At 33.6% G+C, this 26,338-nt stretch overlaps 3 protein-coding genes and 1 long non-coding RNA gene across 4 annotated transcripts; 1 reads left to right on the top strand and 3 right to left on the bottom strand.

Moving 5' to 3' along the window:
* The first annotated feature begins 776 nt into the window (after positions 1 to 776).
* Positions 777 to 1,447, top strand: LOC120431018 (uncharacterized). Its single transcript, XR_005607788.2, has 2 exons — positions 777 to 1,200; positions 1,300 to 1,447. It is a non-coding gene; the product is annotated as an uncharacterized LOC120431018 (long non-coding RNA).
* Positions 1,448 to 3,736: 2,289 nt separating this feature from the next.
* LOC120431020 (uncharacterized) lies at positions 3,737 to 5,260 on the bottom strand. Its single transcript, XM_039596175.1, has one exon. The coding sequence runs from the start codon at positions 5,258 to 5,260 to the stop codon at positions 3,737 to 3,739; it is 1,524 nt and encodes a 507-aa protein (XP_039452109.1).
* Positions 5,261 to 7,565: 2,305 nt separating this feature from the next.
* On the bottom strand, positions 7,566 to 12,341 carry LOC120431024 (uncharacterized). Its single transcript, XM_039596179.2, has 3 exons — positions 11,991 to 12,341; positions 11,577 to 11,668; positions 7,566 to 7,827 (listed from the first exon to the last, which is right to left on the bottom strand). The coding sequence occupies exons 1-3, from the start codon at positions 12,242 to 12,244 to the stop codon at positions 7,796 to 7,798; spliced, it is 378 nt and encodes a 125-aa protein (XP_039452113.1). The 5' UTR covers positions 12,245 to 12,341; the 3' UTR covers positions 7,566 to 7,795.
* Positions 12,342 to 16,873: 4,532 nt separating this feature from the next.
* Positions 16,874 to 18,397, bottom strand: LOC120431021 (uncharacterized). Its single transcript, XM_039596176.1, has one exon. It carries the CDS (start codon positions 18,395 to 18,397, stop codon positions 16,874 to 16,876), a length of 1,524 nt encoding a protein of 507 aa, XP_039452110.1.
* Between the last annotated feature and the right edge of the window lie 7,941 nt (positions 18,398 to 26,338).

The raw sequence follows: 26,338 nt of genomic DNA, 5'->3' as shown, positions 1-26,338 counted from the left end.
ATGTTAAAATGTTAAAATGTTAAAATGTTAAAATGTTAAAATGTTAAAATGTTAAAATGTTAAAATGTTAAAATATTAAAATGTTAAAATGTTAAAATGTTAAACATTATAAAATGTTAAACATTTTAACATTTTGACATTTTGACATTTTGACATTTTGACATTTTGACATTTTGACATTTTGACATTTTGACATTTTGACATTTTGACATTTTGACATTTTGACATTTTGACATTTTGACATTTTGACATTTTGACATTTTGACATTTTGACATTTTGACATTTTGACATTTTGACATTTTGACATTTTGACATTTTAACATTTTGACATTTTGACATTTTGACATTTTGACATTTTGACATTTTGACATTTTGACATTTTGACATTTTGACATTTTGACATTTTGACATTTTGACATTTTGACATTTTGACATTTTGACATTTTGACATTTTGACATTTTGACATTTTGACATTTTGACATTTTGACATTTTGACATTTTGACATTTTGACATTTTGACATTTTGACATTTTGACATTTTGACATTTTGACATTTTGACATTTTGACATTTTGACATTTTGACATTTTGACATTTTGACATTTTGACATTTTGACATTTTGACATTTTGACATTTTGACATTTTGACATTTTGACATTTTGACATTTTGACATTTTGACATTTTGACATTTTGACATTTTGACATTTTGACATTTTGACATTTTGACATTTTGACATTTTGACATTTTGACATTTTGACATTTTGACATTTTGACATTTTGACATTTTGACATTTTGACATTTTGACATTTGGACATTTTGACATTTTGACATTTTGACATTTTGACATTTTGACATTTTGACATTTTGACATTTTGACATTTTGACATTTTGACATTTTGACATTTTGACATTTTGACATTTTGACATTTTGACATTTTGACATTTTGACATTTTAACCAAAAATGCGAAACTTAAATTTTCTTGTTTAATTTTCAATGTACGTAATATTTGAACGACCCTATAATTTGTTATGTCATCGTAGTATTTGAACATCCCATCGTAGCAGTCAATGTCCGCCATGACAAATTGAACCAAATATCGCGTCTGTTTTGTTCGCTGCAGCGGTGCCGTTTTTTCCATTTTCTGTGGTGAAAATTAAGAAAAAAAATGTTTGAACTGCCGCTGTTACTATCAAGTAAGTGTAATTAAATGTGTATTTAAATGCAAAGTGAAAGTAATTCTGTATTTTGTCATGTACGGGTAGATTTTCACTTTATTTTTTCCTCTGTTGCAGGTTATGGCCGTACGATGACCGGAAAATCTGGAACAACCAGCATCTCGTGGCCAACCGAACCGAATCCTCATTCGGTAGATCCAGCTCAATAAAAGTGTGCTTCAACAGTGTTAAATATTATGAAAATAAATGTTCTAAAACTGTTTCATCGTTTGTTTTCATTCTCCCAAAGCAAAATTTCAGCCTTACCAATACAAATATACTGTTGCAGTGGTGTGCGTGCATTTTTACCGGAACGACGCTAGCGCTGCCCAAGTGGTGAGATTTGGCAACAAAGCTTTTGCCAAGGAGTTCACCAACACAATCAAAGAATTCATCTGTCAAATCTGCCTCCGTGAACCTCATGAACTTTATCAGAGAATGTCTGATAAAGCTTTGACGGAGAATTCTCTGATAGAGACGCTCTATCAGAGAATTTCTGATAAATTTACCGAGTTTTTCGGTCAATTTGACCGAAGTCTAGGTTGCGTGTAGTTGTCCCTATAATTATTATAGGAGGTGAACAAATGGTTGTTCACGGGTAAAGTGTTCAGTTGTCTAGCTGTTCACGAATCGTAATGAGTTGTCCCTATAATTATTATAGGTAGTGAACAAAAGGTTGTTCACGGGAAAAGTGTTCAGTTGTCTAGCTGTTCACGAATTGGTTGTAGTTGTCCCTATAATTATTATAGGTGGTGAACAAAAGGTTGTTCACGGGAAAAGTTTTCAGTTGTCTAGCTGTTTACTCTCCAAGTAGTAAGTTAAAAGAAGGTGTGAATTGTCACAAGAGATGAGCAGAAGTGTTTATTCACGAGTAGTTCTTGGGTTAAAAGTTGGTTTAATCTGTAATTTCTAAAGCTTCAACGAATGGCATTTGTTACGTTCAATAATTGGTTATATATATTTTGTTCTAAGATGAAAATGTTAATTCAAGAGAGGATCACTGCCAATGTTCCGGAGGTTCGAGAAAAGTGAAGGTCATGTAATTAATGTTTCTTGAATGCCTGGTGTTAATTTGACTAGTGATGTTCACTAGCCAGGGTGAGGGTATTAACTGTAAAACTGACGCTGAGGAGGCTTGTGGATGTCAACTCATGCCTGGCATAGAGATGATTTGTGAATTTTCGCTGTAAGACCAGGAGGAGTAGAGGCTTGTGAATATCCACAGTGTAATCTGATGTAAAGCGTTGAGGTGGATTGTGGATTTTTCTGGAAGGTCTTGTAAAAAGAAGTTTGTGGATATTATTCGGCGTTAAATTGTAATCCGGTAAAGGTTGTGTATATCATCGAATCAATGGTTAGGATTTTTGACTGGAAACAAAGTACAGCTGTGTTATATCTAATGATAACAGTTTTAGTCTAACTGAAGATAATGGTTTACATTTTATACGCTAACATATTAAAGATAGAGATTAAACGCAACGGGGGAATAATTCGTTGTTTTCAATATGGTGTAGCGTAAGTGAGCATCAACTGCCAAGTAGATTGACAAATCAGAAACTGCGCTAGTGACGAGCTCATTTGCATTTCTTTTGTGATATTAACAGATGTTCGATGGAAGTGAAAGGCAGATAGTTTTATCTTTATGTTTATGTTGTTGTTTCGAAGACATGTCTGGACTTAGATAACTTTAATGAATATTTTGAGTAAGAATTAAGTTATAAGAGGATTTTCTAGTAAGGAGGTTATTCGGAAGTGTTCATGTTCATTGTATGGAATGTTATTCGAAGTTGCTAGATATAAAGATTTTTAGATGACATGGTTGAACATTACTTGTAACACTGTTGCACAGGACTTTGTTTAAAAAATGTCTTACTAAAGTTTTCTGAAGTTTTCACTGCTCAGAAGAATAGATAGATGTTGGTACATGGTTGAAGATTTATCGAGAGGTTTCTAAATTATTGATGATGGCACGACACTAGAATAAATGCTATTTACTGGATAATATAGTAGGCTAACTAAGCATTGGGTGGTAAAAGTGCTGATTAGTTACATAACTGAAGTTTATCAATCACTACTTTATAAAAGGGCATCAAGAAAGTCTGAAACTGTAGTTCTCATTTTAAATAACTGTTTCTGATTCGGGCATATATCATATAATTTTGCTTAGATGCATGGTTTAGATTAAATTGATTGATAGTGAGTTTTCTGTCCGATTAAATATTAAATAAATAAATTTTTAGATGTTTCTAAGCATTATAACAATCATAGGAAATTAAGAATTGATTTAATTCTTGTTGTATTTCGTGAGAGCTAAATTTATTTGATTCTTGCTTGTTTGAGTGTCATAAATAGAATGATCGCTTGATTGATTGATGGTTGCTTCGATTGCTTGAATGGGTTGCTTCGTTAGTCCAGGGTGTGCAACATCTCCCCCTTAAGACCAGCACAGGGTGCGACTTGGTGCGATCCAGATCGCTGTGATCCAGATCGCTCGCCATCTTCAAGCGGTGAGATATTAGGAACAGTACCAGCGGAGATGTTCTTCGTGCCATGCCGTGGATTCGGACGGGCTGGAAGCTGCATCGGTCGGACCTAGACCTGTTTTCATGTTTGCCTCCCCTTGCGATTTGACTGCAAGAGAACGCTGCTGCTTGACGCGGTTAACCTTTCCAGTGACGCTGCTGCATACTGCTGTCATCGGGGTGTCCCACAGCTCAAAAAGCTCGATCCAGTCGAGACCGAACAGGTTGATCTGCTTGTCAGTCACATAGAAAGTTCCGGTTCTGGTGACGCCTCCGAGTGTGACTTGGCATCGGAGCTCACCGAGTAGGGACAGTGACTTACCAGAGGCTGTTCTGGCAATCTGCTTGGTGGGAGACAGCGGCGGTGAATCCATGTTGTCGCACCACTGCTTCCGCGAGATCACTGTGATGTCCGAGCCGGTGTCGAACTGCAAAGATGCTTGGGAACCGTTGATGCTCACCGTCAGGAACTTACGCTTCGAGGTAGAGTTGACCCGGTTGGCGGCATACAGGCTGTTGACGTTCGTCTGCTGCTTGTTCTTGGACTTCTTGGGCACGCAGCTGCAGTAACCTTCCTTGTGGCCGGTCTGCATGCAGTCCTGGCAGACGTGCTGTTTGTAGGCGCAGTCTCGAACGAAATGCATGTCGCCACAGCACCAGCAGGGCGATGGTGGTAGGACGGACTGTGTTTTCGTTGACTGGCTGTCGCTGGAGCTGGAACCCGTCGTCGGTGAAGGCTTGTCCCGATCTTGCTTGACCGCGCAGACTGAGCTTACCGGCTTGTGTTCCACCATGGCGGTGTCGTGCTTGAGGTTTTGGAGGCGATGGCATTCGGTGATCAGTGCTTCCAAAGTGCATGCGCCCTCCGCGTTGACCTCGAGCATGGACAGGAGTCTCGTGCGGATGTTGGCATCTCTTGAAGAGCGCAAACCGCAGATGAACAGCAGACTCTTGAATTGGTCTGCCGTGAGTTTCTTGAGTTCGAAGTCCTCGCAGTGCTTGTTGACGATGCCAGCGTATGTCACGAAGTCGTCCGACTCGCTCTTGGACAGTTGAAAGCACTGGTATCGTTTGCTGAACAGCGAGGCTTGGACACTGAAGAGCTCGGTCAGCTTCTTCACCGTCTCCTTGAACTCGATGTCACGGGGATGCTTCGGGAGCACGAAGTTGACGTACTTGTCGTGCACGGCCACGTTGAGGCTTCTCAGCAGCAACCGGACTTTAGCTGCGTCGTCGAGCTTCGCGCCGTCCTTGAGGAAGAGGTCTTCGTACTTGCGGTACCACCGGTCAAATACGAGACCGTTGTCGGGATCGTAGACGAACTCCCGGATGTTGGACGCCAACGTTTCAATGATGAATTCCGGACCGTTTGAAGTCCGACTGGAACCGTCTTGCAGGTTGAAGCGCTCCAGCATCTCCATCATCCTCGCGTTCTGGGCTTCCAGCCGCTCGTTCTGCTGCAGAAGTCGCTCGTACAGCAGGTTACCGTCGGGCTGAATGTTGTCCCCTTCCGGCATTCTTGAATCCGCAACTCTTCGTCAAGGTGAAAATTTTGAGTTTTTCCTCGTCGCCAATGTTGTATTTCGTGAGAGCTAAATTTATTTGATTCTTGCTTGTTCGAGTGTCATAAATAGAATGATCGCTTGATTGATTGATGGTTGCTTCGATTGCTTGAATGGGTTGCTTCGTTAGTCCAGGGTGTGCAACAATTCTGAATAACAATATCGATGTTTATGAATTGAAAAACTATATGTTTTGTTGAACTAGATTTGTTTGATAGTTTAAAGTGGTGAGATTTGGCAACAAAGCTTTTGCCAAGGAGTTCACCAACACAATCAAAGAATTCATCTGTCAAATCTGCCTCCGTGAACCTCATGAACTTTATCAGAGAATGTCTGATAAAGCTTTGACGGAGAATTCTCTGATAGAGACGCTCTATCAGAGAATTTCTGATAAATTTACCGAGTTTTTCGGTCAATTTGACCGAAGTCTAGGTTGCGTGTAGTTGTCCCTATAATTATTATAGGAGGTGAACAAATGGTTGTTCACGGGTAAAGTGTTCAGTTGTCTAGCTGTTCACGAATCGTAATGAGTTGTCCCTATAATTATTATAGGTAGTGAACAAAAGGTTGTTCACGGGAAAAGTGTTCAGTTGTCTAGCTGTTCACGAATTGGTTGTAGTTGCCCCTATAATTATTATAGGTGGTGAACAAAAGGTTGTTCACGGGAAAAGTTTTCAGTTGTCTAGCTGTTTACTCTCCAAGTAGTAAGTTAAAAGAAGGTGTGAATTGTCACAAGAGATGAGCAGAAGTGTTTATTCACGAGTAGTTCTTGGGTTAAAAGTTGGTTTAATCTGTAATTTCTAAAGCTTCAACGAATGGCATTTGTTACGTTCAATAATTGGTTATATATATTTTGTTCTAAGATGAAAATGTTAATTCAAGAGAGGATCACTGCCAATGTTCCGGAGGTTCGAGAAAAGTGAAGGTCATGTAATTAATGTTTCTTGAATGCCTGGTGTTAATTTGACTAGTGATGTTCACTAGCCAGGGTGAGGGTATTAACTGTAAAACTGACGCTGAGGAGGCTTGTGGATGTCAACTCATGCCTGGCATAGAGATGATTTGTGAATTTTCGCTGTAAGACCAGGAGGAGTAGAGGCTTGTGAATATCCACAGTGTAATCTGATGTAAAGCGTTGAGGTGGATTGTGGATTTTTCTGGAAGGTCTTGTAAAAAGAAGTTTGTGGATATTATTCGGCGTTAAATTGTAATCCGGTAAAGGTTGTGTATATCATCGAATCAATGGTTAGGATTTTTGACTGGAAACAAAGTACAGCTGTGTTATATCTAATGATAACAGTTTTAGTCTAACTGAAGATAATGGTTTACATTTTATACGCTAACATATTAAAGATAGAGATTAAACGCAACGGGGGAATAATTCGTTGTTTTCAATATGGTGTAGCGTAAGTGAGCATCAACTGCCAAGTAGATTGACAAATCAGAAACTGCGCTAGTGACGAGCTCATTTGCATTTCTTTTGTGATATTAACAGATGTTCGATGGAAGTGAAAGGCAGATAGTTTTATCTTTATGTTTATGTTGTTGTTTCGAAGACATGTCTGGACTTAGATAACTTTAATGAATATTTTGAGTAAGAATTAAGTTATAAGAGGATTTTCTAGTAAGGAGGTTATTCGGAAGTGTTCATGTTCATTGTATGGAATGTTATTCGAAGTTGCTAGATATAAAGATTTTTAGATGACATGGTTGAACATTACTTGTAACACTGTTGCACAGGACTTTGTTTAAAAAATGTCTTACTAAAGTTTTCTGAAGTTTTCACTGCTCAGAAGAATAGATCCCGCATAAAGATTTAACCTTTTAACCTACAGTAGATTTTATGGTTATCACACGATAAATTCTATGGTTATTTTTACCATGATTCTACAGTAGCCTTTATGTTTTTTCACCATAGAATATATCTTATTTTGGGAATTTACTATAAAAAAGGGGTATTGTTAGGCACAGTCACCATAAAAATTTCGACTTTTCCCCATACAAAAAAAAACCAAAAACTATACTTTCTACCGTATTTTCATTGATGCCTTTTCCGTCCAAAAAATTACCCTGACCATAGAAAACATCATACATTTATAATAAAAACAGTAACCATTACAATGGTTTGCACAGTAAATTCACAGTTCTTCATGGATTTTTCCATACTAAATAGTACGGTTTAAACTATATTCGTACATTGAAATAAATAATAACTACAGTATGATTCATTGTATTTCCATTGTATTTATATTTTTCTCTCCACTAAATTGTACTGTAAAACATAATTTATACATTGAAATTAATGGTCAATACGGTAAGTTTTATTGTATTTTTATAGTTTTTTTCGTTGATTTAAAAAAAAATAGTACTTTTTTTCCGCGTCGTTTTCTTTTAATATTCTGCTTCAATCCGAACTTTCTGACGTTGTTCGAAATGTGTGTAGCCGGTGCCGGAACTACTGCTTCGTACTTGGGATGAACTCTCGCGTATTTATGAAGACCAATCCTCAGTGGAATAGGCCCCTGTAAAAGAGAAACACACTAAATTAGACATAGGGAATATTTTCATATGTTTGTTTCGGTACAAATGCTATTAAATTAGCTGTTACTAAAATTCTAAAATTCTAAAATTCTAAAATTCTAAAATTCTAAAATTCTAAAATTCTAAAATTCTAAAATTCTAAAATTCTAAAATTCTAAAATTCTAAAATTCTAAAATTCTAAAATTCTAAAATTCTAAAATTCTAAATTCTAAATTCTAAAATTCTAAAATTCTAAAATTCTAAAATTCTAAAATTCTAAAATTCTAAAATTCTAAAATTCTAAAATTCTAAAATTCTAAAATTCTAAAATTCTAAAATTCTAAAATTCTAAAATTCTAAAATTCTAAAATTCTAAAATTCTAAAATTCTAAAATTCTAAAATTCTAAAATTCTAGAATTCTAAAATTCTTAAATTCTAAAATTCTAAAATTCTAAAATTCTAAAATTCTAAAATTCTAAAATTCTAAAATTCTAAAATTCTAAAATTCTAAAATTCTAAAATTCTAAAATTCTAAAATTCTAAAATTCTAAAATTCTAAAATTCTAAAATTCTAAAATTCTAAAATTCTAAAATTCTAAAATTCTAAAATTCTAAAATTCTAAAATTTTAAAATTCTAAAATTCTAAAATTCTAAAATTCTAAAATTCTAAAATTCTAAAATTCTAAAATTCTAAAATTCTAAAATTCTAAAATTCTAAAATTCTAAAATTCTAAAATTCTAAAATTCTAAAATTCAAAAATTCAAAAATTCTAAAATTCTAAAATTCTAAAATTCTAAAATTTTAAAATTCTAGAATTCTAAAATTACTAAATTCTTAATAACTCAATTTCCTAATTTCTTTATTTCCTAATTTCTTAATATCCTAATTTCCTAATTTTCTAATTTCCTAATTTTCTAATTTTCGAAATTTATAATTTTCTAATATTCTAATTTTCTAATTTTCTTATTTTCTAATGTTCTAATTTTTTAATTTTCTAATTTTCTTATTTTTCTAATTTTCTAATTTTCTAATTTTCTCATTTCCTAATTTCCTAATTGGCTGAATTCCTAACTTCCTAATTTCCTAATTTACTAATTTCCTGATTTCCTGATTTCCTAATTTCCTGATTTCCTGATTTCCTAATTTCCTAATTTCCTTATTCCCTAATTTTCTAATTTTGTTATTTCTTAATTTCTAAATTTCTTAATTTCTTAATTTCTAAATTTAGGGGAAAGTGGGGCAAGTGTAACAAGCTAAGGAAATGCTCGTTATAACCCATTAAAAACGTTAAAAATCTGTCGGATTTTTAAATAATCATCTTATTCCAGGTCTCGACTAAGACTTTGATAGAACAAGTTTTCAAAAAATCCAGTTTTTTAATGTTAAAAAAATGATTTTAAAAATTTTGATTTTCCGTACGTTCTACTCAACTAGTGGGGCAAGACGAACAACCCGTTGGGGCAAGAGGAACAATGCATGAAAAAACATGCTAATTTACTAAAAGTTGAACTATTATCACTTAGATACATCAGATTAGGATGTATTTGAAACGTTTCTTTCATTTTTAGATTAAAAAATAATATTTTACTAAAAATTTGACCGTTTTCACGAAAAAATTCTAAATATTACTTAGATGATAAATAGTAAATTTTCATGATATTGTTATATCATGTATCGACAATTTTTTAAACAATTGTTTATCAGTTTTTAAGAACTTTTATGTATTTTTTTCACAATAAAATATGTTGCTGCAGCAATTCGTATTTTTGTCCATGCTAACAATCCATATGGTACACTTTCCCCACCAAAACAAGATTTTTTAAAAGCTCTCTAAAAAAAATAACCAAGACATAAATCATACTTTATAATACGTGCAAGTCATTGGTAGGGACACTACTGATCTAGGAAAAATAGCATTTTGATAAAATGAGCCTTAAAACGAACCCTAAGCCTTATTTTGTACTTTCCAAATATTATAAGGAAACAAAGGTTTTGAAAAAAACTTCATTCAATCTTATGCCCCGTGGCGTTTACGTCGTTTTGGTGGTTATGTGGTAGTAGAATCAGCTAATTGCATTGCTAGCAACAATTCCTCATACTGGAAATAATCAAAATTGTAAAAAATACGGCTGTACGAGCGATTGTTCCTCTTACCCCATATGGTCGTCTTGCTCCACCTTCCCCTATAAATTTCTAAATTTCTTAATTTATTAATTTCCTAATTTCCGAATTTCCGAATATCCGAATTTCCTAATTTTGTAATTTTTTAAATGTTAAATTTTTTAATTTCTTAATTTCCCAATTTCCAAATTTCCTAATTTCCTAATTTTCTAATTTCCTATTTTCTAATTTCTAAATTTCCTAATTTCCGAATTTCCGAATTTTTCTTATTTCCGAATTTCCTAATATCCTAATTTCCTAATTTCCTAATTTCCTAATTTCCTAATTTCCTAATTTCCTAATTTCCTTATTTCCTAATTTCCTAATTGCCCAATTTCCTAATTTCCTAATTTCCTTATTTCCTTATTTCCTTATTTCCTAATTTCCTAATAGCCCAATTTCCTAATTTCCTAATTTTCTAATTTCCTTATTTCCTAATTTCCTAATTGCCCAATTTCCTAATTTCCTTATTTCCTAATTTCCTAATTGCCCAATTTCCTAATATCCTAATTTCCTAATCTCCTAATTTCCTAATTTCCTAATTTCATAATTTCCTAATTTCCTAATTTCCTAATTTCCTAATTTTCTAATTTTCTAATTTTCTAATTTCCTAATTTCCTAATTTCCTAATTTCCTAATTTCCTAATTTCCTAATTTCCTAATTTCCTAATTTCCTAATTTCCTAATTTCCTAATTTCCTAATTTCCTAATTTCCTAATTTTCTTATTTCCTAATTTCCTAATTGCCCAATTTCCTTATTTCCTAATTTCCTTATTTCCTAATTTCCTAATTGCCCAATTTCCTAATTTCCTAATTTTCTAATTTCTAAATTTCCTAATTTCCGAATTTCCGAATTTTTCTAATTTCCGAATTTCCGAATTTCCTAATATCCTAATTTCCTAAATTCCTAATTTCCTAATTTCCTAATTTCCCAATTTCCCAATTTCCTAATTTCCTAATTTCCTAATTGCCCAATTTCCTAATTTCCTAATTGCCCAATTTCCTTATTTCCTAATTGCCTTATTTCCTTATTTCCTAATTTCCTAATTTCCTAATTTCCTAATCTCCTAATTTCCTAATTTCCTAATCTCCTAATTTCCTAATTTCCTAATTGCCTAATTTCCTAATTTCCTTATTTCCTAATTTCTTAATTTCCTTATTTCCTAATTTCCTAATTTCCTAATTTCCTAATTTCCTAATTGCCTTATTTCCTAATTTCCTAATTTCCGAATTTCTGAATTTCTTAATATCCGAATTTCCTAATTTCCTAATTTCCTAATTCCCTAATTTCCTAATTTCCTAATTTCCTAATTTCCTAATTTCCGAATTTCCGAATTTCCTAATTTCCGAATTTCCGAATTTCCAAACAAAATTATATGAACATTTGTAATAATCAGTAGCATTCAAATTTGCAAATTCTATTTAAAAAAAACACACACACACACAGGCACCGTGCCAATAAACGTCAAACGCTACTTTCTGTTTCTATTATTTTTCAGTTGCGTACCACTCAACAAAATTCTTTTCGTGACCTTTTCCTTGACCGTTGTTTGGACGTTCACCGTTGAGCATCAACACACAACTTACCTAACGATTTTCGCCTCCAGACGAAACGACCATCCTGAACAAATCCGGCCGGAAGTGTCCGCAGCAGGCGCCGGGCCTGGTAGAAGAAGTCCCTGTAAAAAAAGAGGAACACACACAGTTTGTTCAGACCATTGCTCTCGCAAGCTTGACCTTGAACATTCTCTTTTGAAGATAACCAAACTTGTCCGCACCCTCAGCAAACGTCAAATCAAAACAAATTGCTGCCGGATCTTTCTCCGGATCTCTCCCGTAAAAGATTCGGCAACAATTTTGTATGGCTTGAAGTTTGCGGAGAGTACCAAAAAAAGGTAAACAAATCACTTTGTGCATCAACCAATAGCTTGGGAAATTTGCCTGCTGCTGTTGCGGGGCGATTCCGCCCTCTCCAAGTTCAACAAAACTCCTTATACTCACCCAAATATGAAAAAGTTCCGCCATCCCAGAGCCGTTCCGGTTCGGTCACCCGGCAAATTTGTCCAAGACCGTGTTGGACAAACGCCGGATGTTGCCTTTTTCACGAACACACGCGATTTCACTAACACTTTTTCGATTAAACAGCGGCCAAACACGATCGACACAAACATGATCGAACACGCGCGCGATTGAAAACAAATGAGAGCTCGCCATGGTACGTTCATTAGGGGAGCGTCGCCCAGTTTAGGTGTCATGGTGCGTTCGTTAGGGGAGCGTCGCCCAATTTAGGTGTCATGGTGTGTTCGTTTTGTGATCTTTAATATTTTTTGCCGTTTCAATTATTGAATAAAAATGTTTAAATGTTTAAATGTTTAAATGTTTAAATGTTTAAATGTTTAAATGTTTAAATGTTTAAATGTTTAAATGTTTAAATGTTTAAATGTTTAAATGTTTAAATGTTTAAATGTTTAAATGTTTAAATGTTTAAATGTTTAAATGTTTAAATGTTTAAATGTTTAAATGTTTAAATGTTTAAATGTTTAAATGTTTAAATGTTTAAATGTTTAAATGTTTAAATGTTTAAATGTTTAAATGTTTAAATGTTTAAATGTTTAAATGTTTAAATGTTTAAATGTTTAAATGTTTAAATGTTTAAATGTTTAAATGTTTAAATGTTTAAATGTTTAAATGTTTAAATGTTTAAATGTTTAAATGTTTAAATGTTTAAATGTTTAAATGTTTAAATGTTTAAATGTTTAAATGTTTAAATGTTTAAATGTTTAAATGTTTAAATGTTTAAATGTTTAAATGTTTAAATGTTTAAATGTTTAAATGTTTAAATGTTTAAATGTTTAAATGTTTAAATGTTTAAATGTTTAAATGTTTAAATGTTTAAATGTTTAAATGTTTAAATGTTTAAATGTTTAAATGTTTAAATGTTTAAATGTTTAAATGTTTAAATGTTTAAATGTTTAAATGTTTAAATGTTTAAATGTTTAAATGTTTAAATGTTTAAATGTTTAAATGTTTAAATGTTTAAATGTTTAAATGTTTAAATGTTTAAATGTTTAAATGTTTAAATGTTTAAATGTTTAAATGTTTAAATGTTTAAATGTTTAAATGTTTAAATGTTTAAATGTTTAAATGTTTAAATGTTTAAATGTTTAAATGTTTAAATGTTTAAATGTTTAAATGTTTAAATGTTTAAATGTTTAAATGTTTAAATGTTTAAATGTTTAAATGTTTAAATGTTTAAATGTTTAAATGTTTAAATGTTTAAATGTTTAAATGTTTAACCTTCTACTGCCCAAATTTTTTTTTCGAAAATATTTATTTTTCCCGTGTTTAGGAGGTCATTTTGAAAAACTTTTGTTCTACGAAAAACTTTACTTCTCTTGTTTTATGTTTTTCTTGTTTCATTTTTAGTATTTTAATTTGCATTTATCTTGTTTAGTTTATGTTTGTTTTTGTTAGTATTTGGCCTACTCAACCACCTAATATAATTACATTTCGCCTATCTAATTTTTTCATGTTTTTACAGTCACTTTTTCAATTTTTTGCATGTTTTTCAAATTTTTTGCTATAGAATCGCACCATCATAATTTAAATTGCAAAAAAATGCGTAGAGGCATAGTCTTGGACACTACAAAAATTACTGCATACTTCTTTTTACTGAAAATATAGGAAATGTTAGTGAAAAACACAGCCAAAGTTGACCCCTAAAAAAGTGACATTTTTAAAAACATTGGTAAAGTCACATAAAACAAGTAAAACTTCCAACCCTGAAATTTTTTAAAATTTTAAGAGTTCTTCTTTCCAATGCTTTTTAAAGATCAAAAATCGGTTGGAAAATTGTTTTTTTGGCGATTTTTTAGATCGAAGCCCGCCTAAAGGCGGGGTTAGGTTGTAGAGGGTTAATTATTTAAATATTTTAATATTTTAATATTTTATTTTTTTAATATTTTATTTTTTTAATATTTTATTTTTTTTATATTTTAATATTTTAATATTTATATTTTAATATTTTAATATTTTAATATTTTAATATTTTAATATTTTAATATTTTAATATTTTAATATTTTAATATTTTAATATTTTAATATTTTAATATTTTAATATTTTAATATTTTAATATTTTAATATTTTAATATTTTAATATTTTAATATTTTAATATTTTAATATTTTAATATTTTAATATTTTAATATTTTAATATTTTAATATTTTAATATTTTAATATTTTAATATTTTAATATTTTAATATTTTAATATTTTAATATTTTAATATTTTAATATTTTAATATTTTAATATTTTAATATTTTAATATTTTAATATTTTAATATTTTAATATTTTAATATTTTAATATTTTAATATTTTAATATTTTAATATTTTAATATTTTAATATTTTAATATTTTAATATTTTAATATTTTAATATTTTAATATTTTAATATTTTAATATTTTAATATTTTAATATTTTAATATTTTAATATTTTAATATTTTAATATTTTAATATTTTAATATTTTAATATTTTAATATTTTAATATTTTAATATTTTAATATTTTAATATTTTAATATTTTAATATTTTAATATTTTAATATTTTAATATTTTAATATTTTAATATTTTAATATTTTAATATTTTAATATTTTAATATTTTAATATTTTAATATTTTAATATTTTAATATTTTAATATTTTAATATTTTAATATTTTAATATTTTAATATTTTAATATTTTAATATTTTAATATTTTAATATTTTAATATTTTAATATTTTAATATTTTAATATTTTAATATTTTAATATTTTAATATTTTAATATTTTAATATTTTAATATTTTAATATTTTAATATTTTAATATTTTAATATTTTAATATTTTAATATTTTAATATTTTAATATTTTAATATTTTAATATTTTAATATTTTAATATTTTAATATTTTAATATTTTAATATTTTAATATTTTAATATTTTAATATTTTAATATTTTAATATTTTAATATTTTAATATTTTAATATTTTAATATTTTAATATTTTAATATTTTAATATTTTAATATTTTAATATTTTAATATTTTAATATTTTAATATTTTAATATTTTAATATTTTAATATTTTAATATTTTAATATTTTAATATTTTAATATTTTAATATTTTAATATTTTAATATTTTAATATTTTAATATTTTAATATTTTAATATTTTAATATTTTAATATTTTAATATTTTAATATTTTAATATTTTAATATTTTAATATTTTAATATTTTAATATTTTAATATTTTAATATTTTAATATTTTAATATTTTAATATTTTAATATTTTAATATTTTAATTTTTTAATATTTTAATATTTTAATATTTTTAATATTTTAATATTTTAATATTTTAATATTTTAATATTTTAATATTTTAATATTTTAATATTTTAATATTTTAATATTTTAATATTTTAATATTTTAATATTTTAATATTTTAATATTTTAATATTTTAATATTTTAATATTTTAATATTTTAATATTTTAATATTTTAATATTTTAATATTTTAATATTTTAATATTTTAATATTTTAATATTTTAATATTTTAATATTTTAATATTTTAATATTTTAATATTTTAATATTTTAATATTTTAATATTTTAATATTTTAATATTTTAATATTTTAATATTTTAATATTTTAATATTTTAATATTTTAATATTTTAATATTTTAATATTTTAATATTTTAATATTTTAATATTTTAATATTTTAATATTTTAATATTTTAATATTTTAATATTTTAATATTTTAATATTTTAATATTTTAATATTTTAATAACTTAATATTTTAATAACTTAATATTTTAATAACTTAATATTTAAATATTTTAATATTTTAATATTTTCAATACTTTTATTACATGATTTGCATTATTTGAAAAAAAAATCGTTAAAAAAAAGTTCACACTATGCAACTATAACATTACCATTAAACTTACTGTAACAAAAATTTGGAAAAAATGCATTATGAGATTTCCAATAACAAAACCATGATATTTGCTGTCTTCATGTATTTTACGGTAGTTTTATTGTTTCAATTTATAACATTTCCAATAACAAAACCATGAAATAGACTGTAACCATGAAATCTACGATAGCTTTATCGTCATTCCAATGAAGTTCAAAAAAATCAACCATAAACTAACTATAGATATTATAATATCTATTGTAACTGCATGGTTTTGACAATGCATATTATCATATAATTTTATTCGGGATAGATGTTGGTACATGGTTGAAGATTTATCGAGAGGTTTCTAAATTATTGATGATGGCACGACACTAGAATAAATGCTATTTACTGGATAATATAGTAGGCTAACTAAGCATTGGGTGGTAAAAGTGCTGATTAGTTACATAACTGAAGTTTATCAATCACTACTTTATAAAAGGGCATCAAGAAAGTCTGAAACTGTAGTTCTCATTTTAAATAACTGTTTCTGATTCGGGCATATATCATATAATTTTGCTTAGATGCATGGTTTAGATTAAATTGATTGATAGTGAGTTTTCTGTCCGATTAAATATTAAATAAATAAATTTTTAGATGTTTCTAAGCATTATAACAATCATAGGAAATTAAGAATTGATTTAATTCTTGTTGTATTTCGTGAGAGCTAAATTTATTTGATTCTTGCTTGTTCGAGTGTCATAAATAGAATGATCGCTTGATTGATTGATGGTTGCTTCGATTGCTTGAATGGGTTGCTTCGTTAGTCCAGGGTGTGCAACATCTCCCCCTTAAGACCAGCACAGGGTGCGACTTGGTGCGATCCAGATCGCTGTGATCCAGATCGCTCGCCATCTTCAAGCGGTGAGATATTAGGAACAGTACCAGCGGAGATGTTCTTCGTGCCATGCCGTGGATTCGGACGGGCTGGAAGCTGCATCGGTCGGACCTAGACCTGTTTTCATGTTTGCCTCCCCTTGCGATTTGACTGCAAGAGAACGCTGCTGCTTGACGCGGTTAACCTTTCCAGTGACGCTGCTGCATACTGCTGTCATCGGGGTGTCCCACAGCTCAAAAAGCTCGATCCAGTCGAGACCGAACAGGTTGATCTGCTTGTCAGTCACATAGAAAGTTCCGGTTCTGGTGACGCCTCCGAGTGTGACTTGGCATCGGAGCTCACCGAGTAGGGACAGTGACTTACCAGAGGCTGTTCTGGCAATCTGCTTGGTGGGAGACAGCGGCGGTGAATCCATGTTGTCGCACCACTGCTTCCGCGAGATCACTGTGATGTCCGAGCCGGTGTCGAACTGCAAAGATGCTTGGGAACCGTTGATGCTCACCGTCAGGAACTTACGCTTCGAGGTAGAGTTGACCCGGTTGGCGGCATACAGGCTGTTGACGTTCGTCTGCTGCTTGTTCTTGGACTTCTTGGGCACGCAGCTGCAGTAACCTTCCTTGTGGCCGGTCTGCATGCAGTCCTGGCAGACGTGCTGTTTGTAGGCGCAGTCTCGAACGAAATGCATGTCGCCACAGCACCAGCAGGGCGATGGTGGTAGGACGGACTGTGTTTTCGTTGACTGGCTGTCGCTGGAGCTGGAACCCGTCGTCGGTGAAGGCTTGTCCCGATCTTGCTTGACCGCGCAGACTGAGCTTACCGGCTTGTGTTCCACCATGGCGGTGTCGTGCTTGAGGTTTTGGAGGCGATGGCATTCGGTGATCAGTGCTTCCAAAGTGCATGCGCCCTCCGCGTTGACCTCGAGCATGGACAGGAGTCTCGTGCGGATGTCGGCATCTCTTGAAGAGCGCAAACCGCAGATGAACAGCAGGCTCTTGAATTGGTCCGCCGTGAGTTTCTTGAGTTCGAAGTCCTCGCAGTGCTTGTTGACGATGCCAGCGTATGTCACGAAGTCGTCCGACTCGCTCTTGGACAGTTGAAAGCACTGGTATCGTTTGCTGAACAGCGAGGCTTGGACACTGAAGAGCTCGGTCAGCTTCTTCACCGTCTCCTTGAACTCGATGTCACGGGGATGCTTCGGGAGCACGAAGTTGACGTACTTGTCGTGCACGGCCACGTTGAGGCTTCTCAGCAGCAACCGGACTTTAGCTGCGTCGTCGAGCTTCGCGCCGTCCTTGAGGAAGAGGTCTTCGTACTTGCGGTACCACCGGTCAAATACGAGACCGTTGTCGGGATCGTAGACGAACTCCCGGATGTTGGACGCCAGCGTTTCAATGATGAATTCCGGACCGTTTGAAGTCCGACTGGAACCGTCTTGCAGGTTGAAGCGCTCCAGCATCTCCATCATCCTCGCGTTCTGGGCTTCCAGCCGCTCGTTCTGCTGCAGAAGTCGCTCGTACAGCAGGTTACCGTCGGGCTGAATGTTGTCCCCTTCCGGCATTCTTGAATCCGCAACTCTTCGTCAAGGTGAAAATTTTGAGTTTTTCCTCGTCGCCAATGTTGTATTTCGTGAGAGCTAAATTTATTTGATTCTTGCTTGTTCGAGTGTCATAAATAGAATGATCGCTTGATTGATTGATGGTTGCTTCGATTGCTTGAATGGGTTGCTTCGTTAGTCCAGGGTGTGCAACAATTCTGAATAACAATATCGATGTTTATGAATTGCAAAACTATATGTTTTGTTGAACTAGATTTGTTTGATAGTTTAAAGTAGTGAACTATGATTGTGAATAATAAGTATGTTTTATTATAAAATCTTAGGAAATTTTCACTTTACTTAGACGAAGTGGCACTCATTTGTCTAACAGTATGCATGCCTGTGACAGGAATTGAGCGATTATAACTGAAGAAATATATTGTGGTTAATATGAGGTGATATTGAATAACTCAATGAAGTTTCAACATAAGACATTTGACATTTGCATTTGATACTGATTCATTGGAATATTGTTTCAACTTTATTTTGTTCGAGGGTTGGATAGGATCTGAATTAGAATTTATTTGTAAACGAATCATTCTTGTGTTAAAGAAGAAATCGAAACCAAGCCCATCGATACAATATTTTACCTTTAAAGCAGGATATAACTGAGATTAAGATCATGGGATGTTTTTCCGTTACGTTGTGTTGGTGTGTTTTGTTATATATTTTCAGACGTTGTGTAAGACGAATATAGTGAATTGCGCAAGGGCCATAACGGATATATTTTTAAATTTGTTGATTCAGGATATTGTCACATGCCGTCAACTCCGTCAAATTTCAGGCATCAGAACACTAGCGCCACTCCGATGCGAACGGGAAAATATTCAAACAATAAGCTTATAAAGCGATGGTGGGAGAGCGAGAGAAAAAAAAATAAAGTTTCAGCGCAGCGAAGAGAAGACACACAAGAAACGAGAAAGCTTGTTGCTGCTGTCACTGCTTTTCGCGCCACCGCACGAGATGGATGTATTTTGCTGTGCGTAGCGCTTTTTGTTTTGAATTTTTATTTGAAGCAATTCAATCAGTTAGCGAACACTTTTGTTGCTTTTCGATTGTGTAGTGATACGTATTGATCTGCATTGTTTTGACTGTAATAAATGAATCAATTTGTGACGTGAGAATATATATATATATATAATTATAATTTTAAGTAAAAACTTAATTTGTAAGAAAACCCTCGTGATTATAGGTATTTGCTTTGATGCTTTGAGACAGTCCAAAATATTGATTTAAATATCGTTAAAAATAAAAATATTGCCGTAACCCGTCTGACCTGTGTCCGATTGTTAGCCAATCCGGTCTTACCGGATCCTATCAATTACCTCGTCTTGAGGGCCCCTTTGTTCTCTAACTCTACCACGTCCTCGTGTAGCGTTTCCTTCGAAGACCGGAAAAAGGCACTAACCAGCAATTAATTAATTTATTCCAGCAATCGATTAATTTATTCCAGAATGATTCTCAAGCCCTGGAGGAACTATTTCTCAACTTGCCGGTTCCGTCGATTTGTTGGTTAGGTTTGGCAGAAACCAAAATAAACAAAAAAAAAGTTGTGACATTTCTAGACGTCACCCCGACGTTTTTTTACAAGATGATTCATGTTAGGGTGGAAGAGCGTAAGTATACTAACATTATTTAAGTATACTTATTAATATACTTAGGTAAAGTTCTAAGAGTTTCCAGCCCCTTGCTAACCAGGCACTAACTGTTGGCTTCTTTTGTCCCTGGGAGCCTGTGACAGTTCTCTATCTAGAAGAATTTACCAGCAGTCTTTGGCTGGATCCGGGTTTGTTATGGTTTGGTTTGCCATGAAAACTGCTTTGCATTAAGTATCTTTGATTAAATTGATTTTTCCACTGGGCTCAAACCCACCCGGTGTTCAATTTGATTTTAACCTAATTAATAATCATGAAATTCCAAAACTTGCTCGCCATTTCGCTGAATGTTTTCCTCGCTCTGTCAAAATTTGGTCAAAACAGTGCGAAAGAGATGAACGAAAAACAACATCATTACCATGTTTGACTGTGTGCGTGCGGGCATATTTTGTTTCACTGTGTGCGTGTACGGGCATTGAAAAGCTCGACAACTTAGATGTCAGCCCACCAGATGGCTCTGCGGTTTTGATGATTGATCGTTGTTCCCAGATTTTGGGAGTTGTCTATCTTTTTACATTAGGTATCTTTGATATTGTGCTGAGGTAGACGTTCTACTTGGAGAATATATTCCAGTTATATATTTAGTCAAACAAATATAGTTCTCGAGTACATCTTGATGTGATTACCGACATCATCAATAATAAAACAAATAGAGATTCTGTATCCTAGATAAACAAATGTTAAATCAGTAATTTTTAATGTAACATGGCTAAGTTCACAAAAGGTTGAACATAGTAAAAGCGTTTATGTATATGGAAATTGATTATGCATCAACAGATGAAGAAGAATTTATTCAACTTTTGTTGTGTAAGATGTATACATTAGAGTAGCATAATTGATAGGTCACCTTCACGATCTGCATCACATTATTACCATGAATGGGTAAAACAGGTCTCAAGACGATAATATGTATAACAGTAAGCAGTAAGTTAGAGTAGAGTTTCACATATGACAGATACTATTTTATTTTAAAGAAGTTAGAGATTTCTATTGACATTGTTAGGTTTTGCACTAGGTCAACATCATTCAAATAAAACCAAGGGGGGATTGTAGGGTCTGATCCGCTGAGTGTCATGCCCCTTGGCAGATAAGCTGAGAGAGAACAGCGTGTGGGGAAAAACCGAAGAGAAAGAGTTAGTTGAGTGGTACCCAGTCAAATCAATCCGAATTCTGAAACGGAATCTAATTAGAATCGTATACAAATTCCGTTTCAAACGCAACAACCGGTTCCGTGTTCGAACCGGTTGTTGCGTTTGAAACGGAATTTGTATACGATTCTAATTAGATTCCGTTTCAGAATTCGGATTGATTTGACTGGGTAGCTGTGAACGAGGACGGTGCTGGCGGCGATGGTGATCGAGTGTGTGGCATTCCGGACATGTGGTCAGAGGGCGGTCGGGAGGATGATTGGCAGCCTGCGAGCTGCGTCCGGAATGGCGAGGACCCCACAATAGCAACACAATGGATTATACAATGATAAGTTCCACAATAAAAAAAACAGCTCTTCAACCAAATGTATTATCCAAACAATGTTCAATTGTATTAAGATTTTTAGCAGGGATCTATGTAGTCAACGTAAGTTTGACGAATTAATAAATAAGGAACAAGTATAATATATTACTACAGTTAATCACACATATAAAAATATAAGGAGATAATATACAAATACGGTCTTCGAGATAGCAGGCCACGAAAGTTAAAATTGTTATCAAACAAATTGAATGCAAATACCATTACTTACGTACGTCGAAACTTGTATATACGGAATAAATACAAAAAGCCAACCGCGGTATGAATCGTTAAATTCTAACTATAGTATAACTACCACGACGTAGTTTCTAATAAGGTAAAGCCGTGAATCACTCTCTCCGAAAAAGAGTTTTCATCACACAATGCTCTCTAATCAATTTCATAAATATATAACCTAATTGAAAGATTCCAGCGATCTTACGATTTCATCTGAAACCAAGTGATTAAAAGCTAAATATGCGAAGAGCAATCAAGGTCATGTAAAGAATTTGAATATAAGTAGAATATAATTTGTTAAATCAGTGGAGGAAAATAAGACCGAGTTCTTAACCAACTAAACATATGTACTTTAACTCTCGGAAGAAGTATTGTTTCTGAAATTCATGTTATTTAACAATGCTATTGAATAATGTCATTCAAGCCTTGTGGAAACTAATCAATTTTCATTCAATTTATTGCATTGTTCATCATTTGTGCATTCGTTTCCCAAGAAACCAAACAGCACTAAAACAAGTCAGTGTTCAGCACTACAAGCGCTTTACCAGCTGCGGATTATTGCTAACAAGTTTAGACATCTGCACTAAAAGCGCTTTTACAGCTGATTTGGACTTTATATTTCTGATTTCCAGCTAGCCTCTACTGTTGTTGATCCAACCCTGCACAAAACGTCAAAAAAAAAAATTGAGAGAAAAAAATAACTAAAATAACTCTGTGGTATATGCTCCGTCAGACTCTGCTGGGGCAGGTTCCTCCTTTATGACCAGTACCCCAGTACCCACGGCGAATTCTGAAGAAAAAAGAAACATTCGAATAGCCAATAGAAAGGGGATAGTTCGATGAGAGGAGAATTCTTATATCACAGTTTTATATAATTGTAAAGAAGGATGTTCACTGAAGATTATACGTTAACCACATGGCTCACGTCTGTCAATGAAAACAATAATTTTAGTTCGGAGAGGGAGCCTTATACAGTTTTCATTTAAATTGGTGATACGGTTAAATACGTCGTTAAATATGTTACAAAGATGTTTATGATTTCTTATGCCTGATATACGTGGTTTTTACTTTTATATTTTACGTTTCAGAGCATGGTATTCTGCTGATTTTTGGTTTTTTTTCCCTCCAGTTTTTTTTTTTCGTTACTTTAGTTGACTCGGAGGAAGACAGGATGGATGGACGATCAACACAACAACTGGCATCATTGATATCGGCAGCCTAAGCCGGTAGCCTTCGCGCTTTGGGACGGACACTTCACAAGGCGTTACAAAACTTGAGATGAGAAGCAGCAGAAAGGATGTTAGATTAACATTAACTTTATTGTTTTGTTAGTGTACTTATTATAACTTTCAATTTGGCAAGGGGAGGATGTGGCATCCTGAACATTATCCTGAATTAGGAAATCAGAGATAAGCGTGTAGAGGCGGTGTTGTGGCATTCTAGATTAGCCGTGTTATGGCTGAATTAGTGTTGAGTTGAGGTAATCGACAATAAGCGTGGGGGAGCTGTCAGTCAGTGAGTGTATGAAGGTGTACGAATAAAGCGGTGCATAGAGCTATCTAAGCCCGATCTCACGCACACTAGCGCACCATTTGTTTTGCTGGCGGGTACAAAATTTAACCTCAATCTTTTTCGTGTACGTACACGCAATACATGCGCACGTAGATAACTCTATTGCAGACCGCATAAAGGTGTTTTAATTACAAGCTTGAGAATATCACACTAGTGACAGTTGGTAATCAGCTCTATAACGGCTTTTATCAGAGCAGTTATTTTAGAGCTGATTTGCTTTAATCATTGCAGTTTTACAGCTGATAAGCTGGTGAATGCTGTTTAGCAACTGATTTATGATTTCTATTAATGCTGGATGGTTACTTGGGCGGTCATGACGTGGTCGTGGTGCCCCTGCTGCTGGTTCAGGGTAATGTTACTTATTGATTATGATCCATGAATAAAAGTGTTTGTGTCTAATCCAATTCTTGTGTTTTTTTCTCAAAGCATATAATTACCTCTGACTTTGGGAGGAAGAAATTAAGACAAAAATTTGCAACCGTAATTTCGAAAACTTTCTTAGGGGAAGCAGCAGTAATTGAAACAGTCCAATCACATCATTCAAACATTTCCCAAACAGGCGTGACGACTCGGGCGCAGGAACCATCAGTAAGCATCGAAGAACACTTCTGGTATCTGGCATCACATCCCCCAACAAGGCAAATTCAATCAAATAAATCGACTCCTCCGCTCGGTCAGCTGAGTCGGTAAAGTGGTAAACAAACTAAAAATAGAGTTGAGAGAAAAGTGCCTCTCCCAACTTTGTTGACATTTTGCAGGGGTGGAACAACAACAGTAGGGGCCAGCTGGAAATCAGAAATATAAAGTCCAAAATTAGCTGCATATCGGCTGTAGAAGCGCATTTGATGCAGATGTCAAAACACTTTAGCATTAACTCGCAGCTGTAAAAGCGCTATTAGTGCTGAAAAGTGATTTGTTTTAGTGCTGAATCGTTACTTGGGGTGGACAACTATCGTGGAATATCAGCACTGTGCGCCGTTTCGAAACTTTTCGAGCTAGCGGTCATGGCTCCAGTTTTCTTCTTCTGCAAAAACCTGATCAGCGAGGACCAGCACGGGTTTATGCCATCGCGGTCAACAACGACGAATCTACTCACGTTTACGACGTTCGTGACCGACAGCTTCACCGCCAGATCGCAAACCGACGCGGTGTACACCGACCTGTCGTCAGCGTTCGACAAGCTGAACCACGCTATTGCGATCGCAAAACTGGAAAGGATGGGAATCGACGGGACTCTCCTCAGTTGGTTCCAGTCCTATCTGGCCGACCGGAAAATCAACGTCAAGATTGGAGACTGCTTGTCGGCTGCCTTGATGGCCTTTTCGGGTATCGCACAGGGGAGTCATCTCGGACCACTCGTCTTCCTACTATACTACAACGATTGCAACCACTCCCTCTCTGGACCGCGTCTGTCCTACGCAGACGACATGAAGATCTTCTGTCAAGTGAATAATGCAGCCGACACTCAAGCCCTCTTACAGGATCTGAACATTTTCACGGACTGGTGTGAAACAAATCGAATGGTCGTCAACCCCACCAAGTGCTCTATCATTACCTTCTCCAAGAAACGCAACCCAATCAAGTTTGACTACCAGATCTGCGGCACATTAATCCCCCGGGAGAACTGTGTCAAGGACCTCGGCGTGCTTCTTGACACGGAACTCACATACAAGCAGCACATATCATTCATGATTTCCAAAGCCTCGCGACAGCTCGGCTTCATCTTTCGTGCAGCAAAAGGTTTTACAGATGTCTACTGTTTGAAGGCTCTGTACTGCGCTTTGGTCCGTTCAACGCTGGAGTATTGTTCTGCCGTATGGAGTCCCTAATACGAAAACAGGGCGGTGCGGATTGAGAGTGTGCAGCGAAGATTTATCCGGTTCGCGCTCCGTCGACTCCCCTGGCGGGATCCATTTCATCTGCCTAGTTACGAAAGCCGCTGTAAACTGATCAACCTTGACACCTTAGCAGTGCGTAGAAATGTACTCGTAATCTCCGACGCTCTGACTTCTAGATTGCATTGCCCAGCCATTCTTCGAGGACTAGACATTATGGCCCCGCTTCGAACGCTTCGTAACACTCCGTTCTTGCGTGTTCCTGTTCGCCGGACGAACTATGCTATGTATAGCACATTGACTGGACTACACAGAGCATTCAATTTTGTAGCTTCTTTGTTCGATTTTAATCTGTCCCGTGACGTCATCAAAAATAAGTTTTTATTGTTTTTTAGGCGATAATTTGTGTACATGCACTAGTTTTAAGCACACCATTTGGGCATGTGGTGCCTGTTGGTGTTAAACAAATAAACAAATATTCTGTACCATGTACCGTGCCAACCCTACTCTGTACCGTGAAGTTTGTCAGAAAATTGTCATTTTTTTTACACATTTCTAAGATTGCTCGACTTACTCGACTTCTTTGCCATTTTAGGTGTCATTAACACCCTACATCCTATCTAAACAAATTGTTATCTTATCTTAAATTTCTGCGTCTCAATAATAATAAAACAGTTGGACTTCATCACCATCAGTAGGTTTACAACGAGTTTTTCATCATTAAACTTTTTTTTTACATTTACTCGGAAACTGGCAGCAGATCACCCTACATAACAAAACCCAAAACCCATTTGCCTGTCTTCTGATGATTCCATAAATGAAAGACTTACCGTTATTTATCATTTACATACCAGTGGCAATCATTCATCGAGTCCTCCATGCCTCAATTTCAATCACATCTCAACGTCTATCGAACCTCATATAGTTCCATATTGGTATCAAGCTCTTGCACATTTCAAATTCATATCAAACTCTTCCACTTCTCAACGATGGCTCAACCTCTCAACGATCCACGCAGTTATCGGTTGCACATCTGATTAAATCGGCTCATATCGAACTCTAGCACAACCCAGCGATAGCCAAACATCCAATTGATC

Source organism: Culex pipiens, unplaced genomic scaffold, assembly GCF_016801865.2.
Source record: "Culex pipiens pallens isolate TS unplaced genomic scaffold, TS_CPP_V2 Cpp_Un0004, whole genome shotgun sequence".
NCBI classification, from domain to species: Eukaryota; Metazoa; Arthropoda; class Insecta; order Diptera; family Culicidae; genus Culex; species Culex pipiens.
Note: the sequence above shows the minus strand (reverse complement) of the source record. Positions and strands in the feature narration are given on the sequence as shown.